The 13,544-nt window shown below is 40.9% G+C and overlaps 1 protein-coding gene across 9 annotated transcripts in view; it reads left to right on the top strand.

The window, feature by feature from the left end:
• LOC132107082 (pumilio homolog 2-like) overlaps positions 1 to 13,544 on the top strand; it is a 131,858-nt gene that overhangs the window by 91,604 nt on the left and 26,710 nt on the right. For 5 of the 9 annotated variants that reach the window (XM_059513264.1, XM_059513269.1, XM_059513262.1 and 2 more), the window contains exons 17-19: positions 2,123 to 2,257; positions 2,499 to 2,636; positions 6,306 to 6,431. In XM_059513264.1, the coding sequence (XP_059369247.1) occupies positions 2,123 to 2,257; positions 2,499 to 2,636; positions 6,306 to 6,431 (399 nt within the window). Of the gene's footprint in view, positions 1 to 2,122; positions 2,258 to 2,498; positions 2,637 to 6,284; positions 6,432 to 13,544 lie in introns of those variants that run through there. The other 4 variants (XM_059513270.1, XM_059513267.1, XM_059513263.1 and 1 more) reach the window with 2 other exon arrangements.

Below are 13,544 nucleotides of genomic sequence, written 5' to 3'. Positions count from 1 at the left end.
GCATGGCTTTTCTTATCACTGCTATGCTGATGACACCCAACTCTACTTCTCACTCCAACCAGATGACCAGACGGTAGCTGCTCGCATTTCAGCCTGTCTGAGTGACATTTCTAGCTGGATGAATAACCATCACCTTCAGCTTAACCTTATGAAGACAGAGCTCCTGGTGATTCCAGCTAACCCATTGTTTCATCACAACTTCTCTACACAGCTGGGTTCGTCAACCATAACTTCTTCCAGGACAGCCAGAAACCTAGGAGTTGCAATGGATCATCAGTTAAGCTTCACTGACCACATTGCTACAATGACCCGGTTCTCCAGATTTGCCCTATACAACATTGGGAAGATTAGACCCTTCCTGTCAGAGCATGCCATCCAACTTCTTATCCAAGCTCTTGTTCTCTCCAGACTGGACTATTGTAATGCTCTCCTGGCGGGCCTTCCTGCATGTACTATCAAGCCTCTGCAATTGATCCAGAATGCAGCAGCGAGGGTTGTCTTCAGTGAGCCAAAAAAGGCTCACGTTACTCCTCACCTCATCAGGTTACACTGGCTAACAGTAGCCGCTGGCAAAAAATTCAAGGTACTAATGCTTGCCTTCAAGATGACCACTGGCATGGCACCAACATACCTAAACTCACTGGTTAAATGTTATGTGCCCTCCAGAAGTTTGCGCTCTGCAAGTGAATGACGCCTTGTGGTGCCATCCCAAAAAAGTTCTAAATCCCTCTCACGGACCTTTTCCTGGACTGTGCCCAGCTGGTGGAATGACCTCCCAATCTCAATTCGTACAGCTGAGTATTTACTCATTTTCAAGAAACATCTAAAGACTTATCTTTTTCGCCAGCACTTAACCAACTAATACTAGCACTTTTCCTTTTCTTGTCTTTCATATTAAAAAAAAAAAATGCTTTCTGTACTAGACTAACTGAGAGTTGACATGGCACTTGTGTACTGTTGTTGTTCTCTTGTTGACCTGACTGCTTCTATTGTTCTCATTTGTAAGTCACTTTGGATAAAAGTGTCTGCTAAATGATTAAATGTTAAATGTAAATGGACAAGCTGGTTTTAGCTGGTTGTTCCAGTTGGTCTCCCAGTCTGACCAGATAAGGAAGTGGTCAAAAACCCCCTAAAACCTGCCTTCTGACCAGATTTGACTGGGCTGGATGACCAACTAAAATCAGTCAACCAGCCTAGGCTGGTTTTAGTTTTCTAGTTTCTAAACATTTCATGTGTCCTTTAACCAACCTCCACTGACTATACACTGACTTCATTTAACCAACTATGAAAATACTAAACTTGTGGTTTTGGTTAGAAAATGTCATGTAAATACAGATGACAAAACACTAAGTGACAATTTGTTTGCAAATGGGAAAAAGCCACTCAGATCGCACAGTAAATTTGCTCAAAGATCGTTAATACACACTGAAAACTAACCTTGCCATGCCATTTTCAACACAAAAACTGGTAAAAACTTTGGAATTGTTGGAATTTATATTAAGATTTTCTAATGTATGTAAATATTTCCCCATTGTATTGTCACAGGTAGGAAAAGCACATTTCTTCCTCAAACACAATAGATCCATTATTGAAACTCGTTGACATTTTGATCATGGCACATTTGGTAACAAACAGTACAGAAGCCTTGCGAAGAAACACACATTGTCTACGTATATGGCATTTTCATGTAAGTAGAATATCGCTGTGGAGAGATCGCTAAACTTTTCTGCCATCAGCACGCACAGGGCTGCCAGATTGCACAAATTAAATAAAACACAGAGCAGAAAGTGTATCCTTAAAGGAGAAAAGCTCTGTTTTGGGGCTTAAAGCTCTTCACATCTGGCAACCACAAGCATGAATGCTAGTGAAGACTTGTTAGCAATTCAAGATAATGAAAATACCAAAATAAAAACAACGTTTCAGGATAAATAACGAGTTGGCTAATATTGTAACGATTATTTTTAATTAATCAAGAAAGGTGGATCGTTATCGAGATTAAAATATGATTAATCGTGCAGCCCTAGTTTTTGAATTAAATGTAAATGTAAGTTTTGCGTGTGATGACTTGCATGATGCATTTCTGTCTTTGAGAGTAACTACTTTCTCCGGTTCTCTGCTACAGTTTGGCAGTGCGGATCAGAAATTGGCACTTGCGACTCGTATCCGTGGCCATGTGTTGCCTCTGGCTCTGCAGATGTATGGCTGTCGTGTGATTCAAAAAGCTCTGGAATCCATCTCCTCTGACCAGCAGGTAATTGTAAGTTGCCTTTTGTTTTCTTTCAACATTACACATTAATCCACAATGTTAGGCATTTTTTAATTGTAGTGTAACTTTCTACAGTACAGTATAGTCCACTAGGATTTTTTTTAAAAACATAGAACATAAATCTACATGCATACAAATAGAAAATGTTTAGAAATGGTGGTAGGTCTCAGAACTACAGAGTGTGTTGCTGTTTAATAAAAAGGTTTTAATTATTTTATTTCTTGTGTGTCAGAGTGACATCGTACGGGAGTTGGATGGTCATGTGCTGAAATGTGTCAAGGATCAGAATGGAAATCATGTGGTGCAGAAATGTATTGAGTGTGTCCAGCCCCAGGCTCTTCAGTTCATCATTGATGCCTTTCAGGGACAGGTATCAGCTCCACAGACACATTTAAAACACCCAGAAACAGAATTTATATATAAGGTGGTGGCAGACCAAATATTGATGCATATTTCTGCATGTCTGTTGAAAAACTTTATTAACCTGTTAGCCAGCACCCCCCATTATGGGACTCACAGCTGAAGTGCTCTACCTAACTTATAATTGTAACAGTTTCCTACTTTCCGGTACCGGTTCTGATTCCGGTTCCATTAAAATCTTTAAACAATTATTAAGAAATAGTGGTAAGGAAAAATGCACAATACTCAACTACTCAATGCTCAATACTGTTTATTACTTACGGTCAACTTAATTTAAAGGTTGGCAATGTCAAAATGCAACATATATTACCGTGTACAGATCTTCATAAGTAGGGTGGGGTATTTTTTGAAATTTTCTGGTTCGGCTTCTGGTTTCATTTAAAAAGCGTTGCTGGAAGGTAGTAGGTAATGCTGAGTAATGCTAGTCCATCAATCAGCATGTGTTTCAAAGTTGATGTTTTTTACACTATCAATAACGTTTTGCTTTTCAAGCAGGAATAAGCTTGTTGGCCAAATAGTCCCTTGAGGGCTGAGACACTTGTTAATTTCCCTTAATTAATGAAATATAAACGGTTAAACTTATACACACTCTCCATAAAGTCCCTGTTTTACAGATAATAATGCAGTCAGGAGATAGTGTGATGCAATGAGTGGTTTCCACATTTTTAAACATTTAAAATGCAAATAATCTAACCCTCATACTTGCATAACAATAGCAGTCTATTTATTTAGTGGTCCAAGTTGAAGCCAGTATATATATTAATGACAATATGGGACAAATATAATGCAATTTAGTGGCGGTAGGTGCAGCGCGCTGCCGTTAGATGTCAGACAAAACGATGTGCACAGTTATCAAAGGCGCGAGTGCACATACAGTCGTGAGAAACAATGTGTTCGGCAATTAAAGACGGGACAACGCAACGAGTCTGTGGAATGCGCGTTATTGGAATCAATGTGCTCAGTAATTGACAAATTTAATCTTGAAATAAAAACAAAAAAAACTGCAACAATAAAGCTTGGCTCACACTACAGGATTTTAGCCCGATTTAGATGATTACATCATTTACTTTTACAAACAATGTACAAAACTGCAAAATAGCTGATGTACAGCTTCGTTGGATAGTGGAGACAGAGGAAACTCTTTCTTGACATTTTGTCGTAACATGTATGATGTCGAAAATGCATCACAACCATAAGCAGAAGGAAGTACTAACCGTGATGTAAGTAAAAATGTGTGCCTGACACATTCGAAAATGCCCTCACCCGCCATGATTTAAAACGCTGTGTAAACGTACTGTAAACATTGTCAACTTATTTCACAAGTATGACGAACGATGATACTGAAGTGCAGGCACTTGTAGCAAATCTAGCACTGCCAGTTGTTGTTGGAGATTCTTAATCCTCCTTTCCATTCTTTTAATAGCTTTACGTATACATCGACATTCCATGTACATTATTGTGAAACCTGCGGGACACAACAAAAACACAGCTCCGATCACAGCGTCCTCCATGCTCATGGTGTTAACGTTCTTCTTCTTAGTTAACTTTGTTGAACACCATGTACAAATGACATAGCTGTCGACTGGATTACGTCACGTTTTAGTACACACTGTTGGTGCGAAATGCAACCCTTTAAATGGTAGTGGGAAATAGTTCACGCAGAATCGTCCTAGTACTTTGGTACTGTACATTTAGTTCTGTAACTAAAGCCATGTGAAAGGCACTATTATAATAATTTAAATCCCTGTTTTGGAACAAAGCAATCAGTCTACAGGAGTGAAAGCACCCTAAGACTGCTCATACTATAACTTTTAAGTCAGCTGTGTAAAAATTTAAATTGGCCTAATTTGAAAATGTAAAAGACTGATTTTTCTTTATCTAACTGCTAGTTGGCCCCAATACTACTAAAAACAAAGTTTTAACTTGGTAGCTGTATCTATGACTAGCCCCTCTGTGTAACAACGAAACAGACTTGTATGAAAATGCAGGGTGTGTCATGCCATAAGTAAGAATGTGGATTAATCTGTTTCAGGTTCTGCCTAGTTTACGTTTGTTATGAATAATCATGTTTTTTAGTTTGACTATAAATCCCAAATAAAATTACATTTCTTTTTATTTTTCATGAGTAATTATTTGGTTACATTTAAGACAAATAAACTATATTGTAATAGGAAATTATCTCATACATTGAAAATTATTTTAGTCATACCTCCCTGACACTAGATAGTTGGTATTTTTGAGAATCACTTATGCCGCATTTCCAACGAAATTACCTGAAACATTTGTACCAGGAAAATATTTTCCCAGGAATCCCCACCCCCCAGACCTGTGGCTTTCCACTGGTGACGTAGGTCTGCGCGCGTTTCTCAATACAAAGTACGCTGATTTTGGATGTGCATCCTGTGTGGCTCGGACGTTGCGCATTCGACTAGGGAGTGTGATGTCCGCGACGACACACATCCGGTAATTCTGCAAACAGCAGCGTACTTTGTAATATCAGTCACTCTCGCCTTGGCTTCTGCTATTTTCCTCACTGTATACTTACAATAAAACGAAATAAAATATCAAATTCCACTGCCCCGTTTCATTTTCATTTGAACATAATAGCTGCAGAAATGTACTGAGTTCTTTTAAAATTACATTTCATGACATAATAACAGTTTTATTTAAAAAAAATTATCAGACTAATTGGTGGTTGAAATCACAACGCTGCATGAACTCAGCATGTTTAGCGCCCAAGTCCTGCCTCCGAAAGTTCCGGAACTTTGAAAAATTACTACCTTACCAGCAGGGACTTTCTGAGGGGCATTTATTTTACTCTGAACTTCATTTAGTTCCTGGTTCCTGCGGTGGAAACACACAGAGTACCAGCCCAAAGTCCCTAGCTCCTGGGTAAGGTTGAAATAAAATACATTCTGATGTTTATTCATTTTTATTTTGTGCTTTACGTACATATGGAAAGACGATGGGTTCACGTGAGCTGCTTGAACTGAGGTGCTACAGCTATTTGTCATGACACATTAAAGAGCCACAAAACAATATTTAATGTTCAAAATTAAATTCCTGAGAATGTTTCATACCAAAAGTAACCCATTCTGTCTGCACATTGTCAGTTTCCTTTTTGCTCTGCAATGTATTTTTCATTGCGTATTGTGTCATGTGAGAGTGGCATTGTTTACTAAGCAACAGTAACTAAGGAGGGTGCGGGTCCTTGCAAAGGTTTCCTTAGTGTAGTGTAACGCAAAAATAATATACCTATGAAATATTCATTTTAATTTGTTACTGTCCAGTTTTTTTTTTACAATATATGGCTATTGCTGTCTTTTTTATATTGTAATTTGAATGGCTTCCTAAAACACCAGTGAGAATGTAATTTAGTATTTTAGACAGTATAGCACAAAAAACAGGTTTGGGTCAATTCACTGACTTTTAGTTACATTTTGAACTCTCAAAGTGCATTAGATAGAATGATTTAACTTCAAAATGTACAACATTTAAATATTCTTCCAAATCTTCATTTGTCTTTTTAATTGTATTTGTTTGGTTTTTTATAAATATCACATTGTTTTTTTTTTTTGGTGTGTGTTTTTTTATAAAGTTTTTTCCTCACTGTGTGTAGGTGTTTGTTTTGTCCACTCATCCGTATGGCTGCAGGGTGATCCAACGTATCCTGGAGCACTGTACCCAGGAGCAGACCTTGCCCATCCTGGAAGAACTCCATCAGCACTCTGAGCAGCTGGGACAGGTATGACTTCCTTAATATATGTCATCCTGGAATTCTAGAAATCTCTGAAATCTACCGCTGTTGCTGTAGTTAGATTCTTATTGTGTGGCCTCTTTTCATCTTTCCAACCAAAAATAATCCAGTAGAAAAAGTAAAAATTGAAGTAACTATTACAAAGGTACAACAAAGGCTGCAAATGTACAACATAGCTGACTTCTAAAGGGCCGTTTACACGGAACATGTTTTTACAATCCACTGACCTTCATTTTCCATTGGTTTTCTTTATAACCATGTGCTATATAGACTCTTAAGTGTTGTGCATCCATTTATTGCAGCATTTAAAGCAAGTCAAAGTATTCAAAAAAATGCAGTGCTCAAGTTAATACATCTCAGTCTTGTGTTTTTTCATTCCTCTGCCCTGTGTCTAGCTTTTTACAACATAAAAATGTTCTGTATGAATGGCTCTTAAGGGGTTACTCCACCCCAAAATGAAAATTTAGTCATTAATCACCTACCCCAATGTCGTTCCAAACCCATAACAGCTTTTTTGGTCTTCGGAACACATTTTAAAATATTTTGAATGTCGCGGTGAGTGCTGACTTTTCACTTGCCAATGAGCTGAACATCTTTTATGCACATTTCTAAGCAAACCATTCTGGCGATATAAACAGTCTGCCGACATGCACCGAGGAAAGGAACAGCTGCGTCAGTGTGCACAATCACTGTATCAAAGGACAAGGTTCGTCGAGCTCTGAAGCATGTGAAAATCAGGAATGCTGTTGGCCCAAATGGAATTTCTGGTCGTGTACTGAGATCATGCACCGATCAGCTGGCTGGATTGTTTACGTCCATCTTTAATGAGTCCCTTGCTCAGTCAGTTGTCCCTACATGCTTTAAAAAATCTATCCGTTCCTGTACCAAAAACAACAATCCATCTTTCCTAAATCAACCAGTGGCACTCACACCACTAACTATGAAGGTTTTTGAGAGGCTTATCAAGAACACCATCTGCCTAACAACACTGACCCACTACAGTTCGTCTATCGCCCGATTAGGTCTACTGAGGATGCTTTCTCCCATCTCCTGCACCCAACTCTCACCCACACCGAAAGCAATAAAGGGAATCATGTGAGGCTGCTGTTTATAGATTATAGCTCAGCCTGCAACTAGGGGTGTGCACGGATAGTCGAAAATTCGAATATTCGTTCTGCTCTAATTATTCGATAAATAAAAATAATATTCGAATTTCGCTATATTTTTGCTTGCCATAAAAAAAAAGAAAATAAAAGTCAACAATAAAACCTATTTGGTCACTTTCTGTGATTCTCCACGGCATATTTGAGGATGTATGCAAGCAAAAAATAATTAATGAATGAATAAGAACTGCGGTCTTCTACAGTACTTCAAATATGCCGTGGAGAATCACAGAAAGTGACCGAATTGAAGAACATTGTTGCGGCATCTCTCAAGCAACGAATAAACACCGCTAACTTGGAGAATGCAGTGAAAACTCCTCTTCTCGCGTCCGCCCTAGACCCTCGGCAAAAACATCTCAGGTTTCTCGATGAAAACATGAGAGAAGTAAGAAAAAAAAACTTTTTTGAACATTATCAGAACATTTTCTTTGATGCGAGTGGTGCGGATGCAGCCGCCGCCACCAACGATGAAGAGAATCCGGCAATGCCCACTCGTTGGAAAAGGCTGAGCCAGTTTGTGACGAGTGGGGCCGGGCCAAGGGACGTGGGAGCGAGGCCGGTGGAGTGATTGGAGATGAGCTACACCTGTTCGACCCGCCGGTCTCGAGGCCCACGGAGGAGATGGAAGGATATAAAACTGGAGCGACGACAGTGAAGGATGAGAGAGGACCAGGCCTGGGCTTTATTTTAGGTTTTGGTTTTATTTTGTGCGCATCAGACGTCCGTGAGGGGCTGGTGCGCTGTTTTGTGTTTATTTTGTAATTAAGGTTTCATTTGATTGTCCGCCGGTTCCCGCCTCCTCCTTCCTGATGGTTATTAAGGTTTAATTCATTACAGTGGTGCCGAAGCCCGGGAGAAGGAGGGACACGCTGCTGAAGATCCCTCGCCGCTGTGGTGAATCCGCGGTGCCATGGAGCAGGCGAGGAGTGTGCCGCCATGGATGCAAGAGGCGGTGGGCTGGAGTGAGTTGCCGGGGACGGGCGAGGAGTCGGCGCCGTTCGCCAGAGAGCCGGAGCCTGCTGCCGTCCGCCTAAACGGGGAGAAGCAGGGAACGGGGGACTCCTGCCGGCTGCCCAAAACCGGAGGAGCCATCGCCGTCCACCGGGCGGCGGAGGAGTGTCGTGCCGTCTGCCGAGGGCCGTCCAGTGCCACCGCCAGGCACCGCGGAGGAGATCACCCAGCTGGTGGAGGGCCGAGCAGCAGTGCGTCTGGGAACCGGAATTTTTTTTTTTCTTCTCTCCCCTCTCTCGTCTCTGTCGCTCCTCCTTCCATCTCCTTTTCTCTCGCCTCGTCTGTCCTACCCCCAAGTTCCCGCAGGTCCCCGTGAGCGGTCCCCCCCAGAGGGAGGGGGGGGGGAGTAGAGCGCAGTCTCAGGAGTACCCCCCGGCCTGCGAGGGGCGATGGGGGTATGTGAGTGGGGCGGGGCCGAGAGGACGTGGGAGTGAGGCCGGTGGAGTGATTGGAGATGGGCTTTATTTTATTTTATTTTTTTTTAATTAAAGTTTCATTTGATTGTCCGCCGGACTGTGGAAAAAAAAACGATCAACAATGTTTTTTTTTTTTGCTTTTAATCTGTACTTTTGTTTGTTTGCATGCATTGTTAAAGGTTTTCAGCTACAAAACACGATATGTAATGTTCAAGCTTATTGTGTGTACGGAAACAATAAATGTTGCTGAAAAATAACGTCTGTCTCATTAAACTTAATTTAAATAAACGAATATTCGAATATTCGTTTTTTTGTGAGCTCAAATATTCGAATGTGATATTTGCGGAAAACGCCCATCCCTACCTTCAACACTATAGTCCCCCCCAATCTGATCTTCAAGCTCAGAAACTTTGGACTGAATGCCCCACTCTGTTACTGGGTTCTTGATTTTCTATCATGCAGACCTTAGGTAGTGAAACTGGGTCAGACCACCTCCAACATCATCACCCTGAGTACAGGAGCCCCAGAAGGATGTTTTTTGAGCCCGCTGCTCTACTCGCTCTACACATATGACTGTGTGTCCTCTCACACCTCCACTTCTGTCATCAAGTTTGTGGATGATACAGTGGTGATGGGCCTCATCTCCAACAACGAGGCTGCCTACCTTGATGAGGTAGAAAGTCTGACATTATGGTGCCAAACAAACAGTCTCTTTCTGAATGTCAGCAAAACCAAGGAACTGAATGTGGACTTCAGCAGGAGGCAGCAGTGGATCTGCACCACACTTATCATTAACGGGACCCCAGTGGAGAGAGTGAACAGCTTCAGATACCTTGGTGTACACATTTCTGAGGACCTGACCTGGACTAACCAAATTCAAGCTCAAGTTAAAAAAGCCAAACCACGACTGTACCATCTGAGACTCCTGAGAAAATTCATGGTTTCCCCTGGAATCCCTGAAAACGTTCTATGTCTGTGCTATAGAAAGTATATTAACTTCAGTGCATCTCATCGTGCTATGGAAACAGCTCATCCTATGGCCCTGCAAAGAGTAGTGTGCTCAGCTAAGCGCATCTCCAGAACATCTCTCCCCTCTCTGCAAGAAATTTCCACTGTCGGGCCAGTGCGATCAAGTGCAATAAATGGCTGTGTTTCCACAGTCGAGCCATAAGGTCTGCTGCACTTCACTAAAACCCGCCCTCTACAGGCCTCTCAGGAACAACGTCACGCAACCCCATCATTTCACCAACAAAGAGAAGTTATCAGAAAACTAATGAGAAATAAGTCACTGAAACTAGCGAGCGATCACAAAACGAACATGATAGCTTTTATTAACTTATTATTTTTTTTTACTTTTATTATCCCTTTTTTTAAATCGGCCGTTTTTTTACATGCTTTCAGTCACCCGCCTACATTTACTTCACTATATTACAATTAAATCTAATTTAATCTTGACAAACTATATATCGTTGGAAAGGTCTAAGACTCCCAAATATATTTTACCAAAGTTTTTTGTTAAAGATTATGTAGGAAAAGTAATAGATTAATTTATGACAAGAGTGCACCCTCAAAAATCTACATCACAACAGTTCTGACCTTTGTTTAAAAAAATACATAAAAAAGACGGCTTTGTGGCCTTTTTCACTATCATATTTTGAAATCATCAGAAATTATATATCAACTGAAAACTTAAAATCTCAAAATTCATCCTTTAAAACCCATTCTAAAATCAAACATTGCATTATCATGTAAATGGTACATCAATATCATGTTACAAAATGTTTTCATTCATGAATTATAAAAATTTAAGTTTGGATCATGCACTACAAAGTCTATGTTCAAAAATGTGAGTGGCAGTTAAGGGGTTAAATATTTAAATCCAAAAGTATCAATGTTTTACTATAATAAGTGATACATTGATCATAATGAATTAGTTTATCAGGATTGAAAATTAGTCACACAGAAATCAAGCATAGCCTGTTTATTCAGTCGAGTCTGTTTGTTTATTTGAAGTCACAATAGCCTATATACATGACATTTAGAAAGAATGATCTTTTCTATATTTGTATAAAAGCTCCTGAACAAAAACATTTATATTTTTATGACATATACGCGGAGCTAAACTCTCGAGAAGTGACAGATAAAATATTTTACTAAATGAATACACAATTGTGATGGAGAATAAGAAGCTAACATCTGATTTCTTCAAGCGGTCACATTTAACATGTTTACTATGGTGACGTTAATGCCTAGCGTGCATTGTCTTTTGCACCGTTATAAATATTTCTGCCTTGTATGGTGATTATAATCCATATCGGATCAAGTTATTTCAAACACTAGCTGTTGACTGAAAGTAAGTAGTTGGCCTGCTTTGGCTCAAGGTTTTCATCAGGCCAAAAAACTTACTCTGTTATGAATGTAACTTCGGTTCCCTTTCGATACTTCACTCATATGGTGTATGGGGAAAAGCTACTTTTTTCCTCGATACTGAAGCCTTTTTTCAATAACGCAGTGTAAATCTGTAAACTTTTTTAAACCAATGACAGCGCTGCATAGCTGCGCGAGCCTGTGGTGATGCAGCGCACCAAAGCCCGGCAAAATGGGCGGGGCGAATGGCTATATAAGCAGGCAAATCACCAGAGGAAATCGGGTCATATGACTGAAGCGACGACACTGAAGCCACAGCCTCGTGGCACGGCATAAAACGCAGTACTCGTTCCGTATCTCAGGGAACAGAGGTTACGTTCTAACGGAGTACGTTCCCTTTTGATACTTCACTCATACTGCGTATGGGGAATGAATTCAACAGCGCCGTGCCACGGTAGAGAACGACAAGACTTATCTTGAACACCTTGGGGTCCAGGGGATAAGTGAGAGGCCGGAGCCGTCGAACCCTTGACGCTACACTGCTAAGAGGGAGCTAGCCCCCTGGAGGTGGCATGAAGACGGAGTCTGATAGAGGCCATCGTATCAAACCGAAAGAACCCAAGCATGCAAGGTCGGGATGTCCAGGTTAAAGAATCTGATAAAAGTGGATGGCGAGGACCAGCCGGCCGCCTCAAGATGTCCTTGAGACACCACTAGACCAGGCCCATGAAGAGGCCATCCCTCTAGTGGAGTGGGCTCTTACTCCCGTGTTGTTTTCTCTTGCATGTGTTGGTGAGTGTGTGAAACTAGAGCCAGATCATCAGCAAAATCAAGGTCTTCCAATGTTGAGAAGAGGGTCCATCGTATACCTCTTGATTTATCTTCTGTTGTGCGGCGCATCACCCAGTCGATAACAATGTTGAAGAGCAATGCTGACATTACACATCCTTGTCTGACTCCTGTCTTTACCTGAAATGCCAGGCTACTGTTTCCCACCCGGCATTTGAAATTGGCATAAAAGGTCTTGATGAGGTCCACTATGTGTTGTGGAATTCCATACATCCTTAAGATGTTCCAGAGGCAGTCTCGGTGTATACTATCGAATGCCTTTTCAAAGTCTATAAAATTGATGTACATTTGCCTCTGCCATTCTGTGCATTGTTCTATGATATTACGAAGTGCAAATATCTGGTCCATGCACCCTCTCCCCTTACGGAATCCTGCCTGTTCATTCCTGAGTTTCTTATCTACTGCCTCTTTAAGTCGTCGCTCAATGATTTTTGCCATGATTTTGCTTGGTATAGATAGGAGTGTGATTCCTCGCCAATTGTTACAATCTCTCAAGTTGCCCTTCTTTGGTATCTTTATGATAATTCCTTCCGTCCAATCATCAGGTATTTCCTTTTCCTCCCAGATATTTTTGAATAGTGGTTGAAGTATTTTTGAGGCGAGGTCTGGGTCTGCTTTGAAAAGCTCTGCATTCAGGTTATCTTGGCCAGGGGCTTTTCCATTTTTTAGGGATTTAATGGCTGAGACAATTTCTTCCTTTGATGGTGGTTCAATGCTAATGTCCAGGTCATTCTCTGCATGCTGGACATCTGGTTCTATTGTGGGTGGTGGTCTATTTAGAACTTCCTGGAAGTGCTCTGCCCATCGGGCTTCTTGTTGTGACTCAGTTGTCAATAGCTGACCCTTTTTGTCTACTATTGGTGCCTCAATTGTTCGTCTGTGTTTGCCACTCACTATTTTGGTGATCTTGTAGACTTTTCCTTGCTCCCCTTTTCTAGCTGCCTCTTCTGCTTGACTTGCGAGATCTTCTAGATATGCTCGCTTGTCTGCTCTGGCTTTCCTTCACACTGCTTTGTTTGTTTCTTGGTATTGTTTCCTGTATTTTTCTTTAAGCCGTTCAGACTTTGTCTCATTTACTTTCTTCTTTAGGACCCTTCTATTTTCTACAGTTTGCCATGTGTCGTCACTTAACCATTCCTTCTTTTCCTTGTGCTTGTATCCAAGACAGGCTTCACTGGTCTTCACATAGGCTGTTTTGGTCTGTTCCCACAAAGTGTTGATATCATCTGGTTTAGGCTCTGTATGATCCAACATATCTGCTAATGCCTGAAATCTGTTCTTTAGTTGTAGCACAA

The sequence above is a fragment of the Carassius carassius genome, chromosome 27, assembly GCF_963082965.1.
Source record: "Carassius carassius chromosome 27, fCarCar2.1, whole genome shotgun sequence".
NCBI lineage: Eukaryota > Metazoa > Chordata > Actinopteri > Cypriniformes > Cyprinidae > Carassius > Carassius carassius.
Note: the sequence above shows the minus strand (reverse complement) of the source record. Positions and strands in the feature narration are given on the sequence as shown.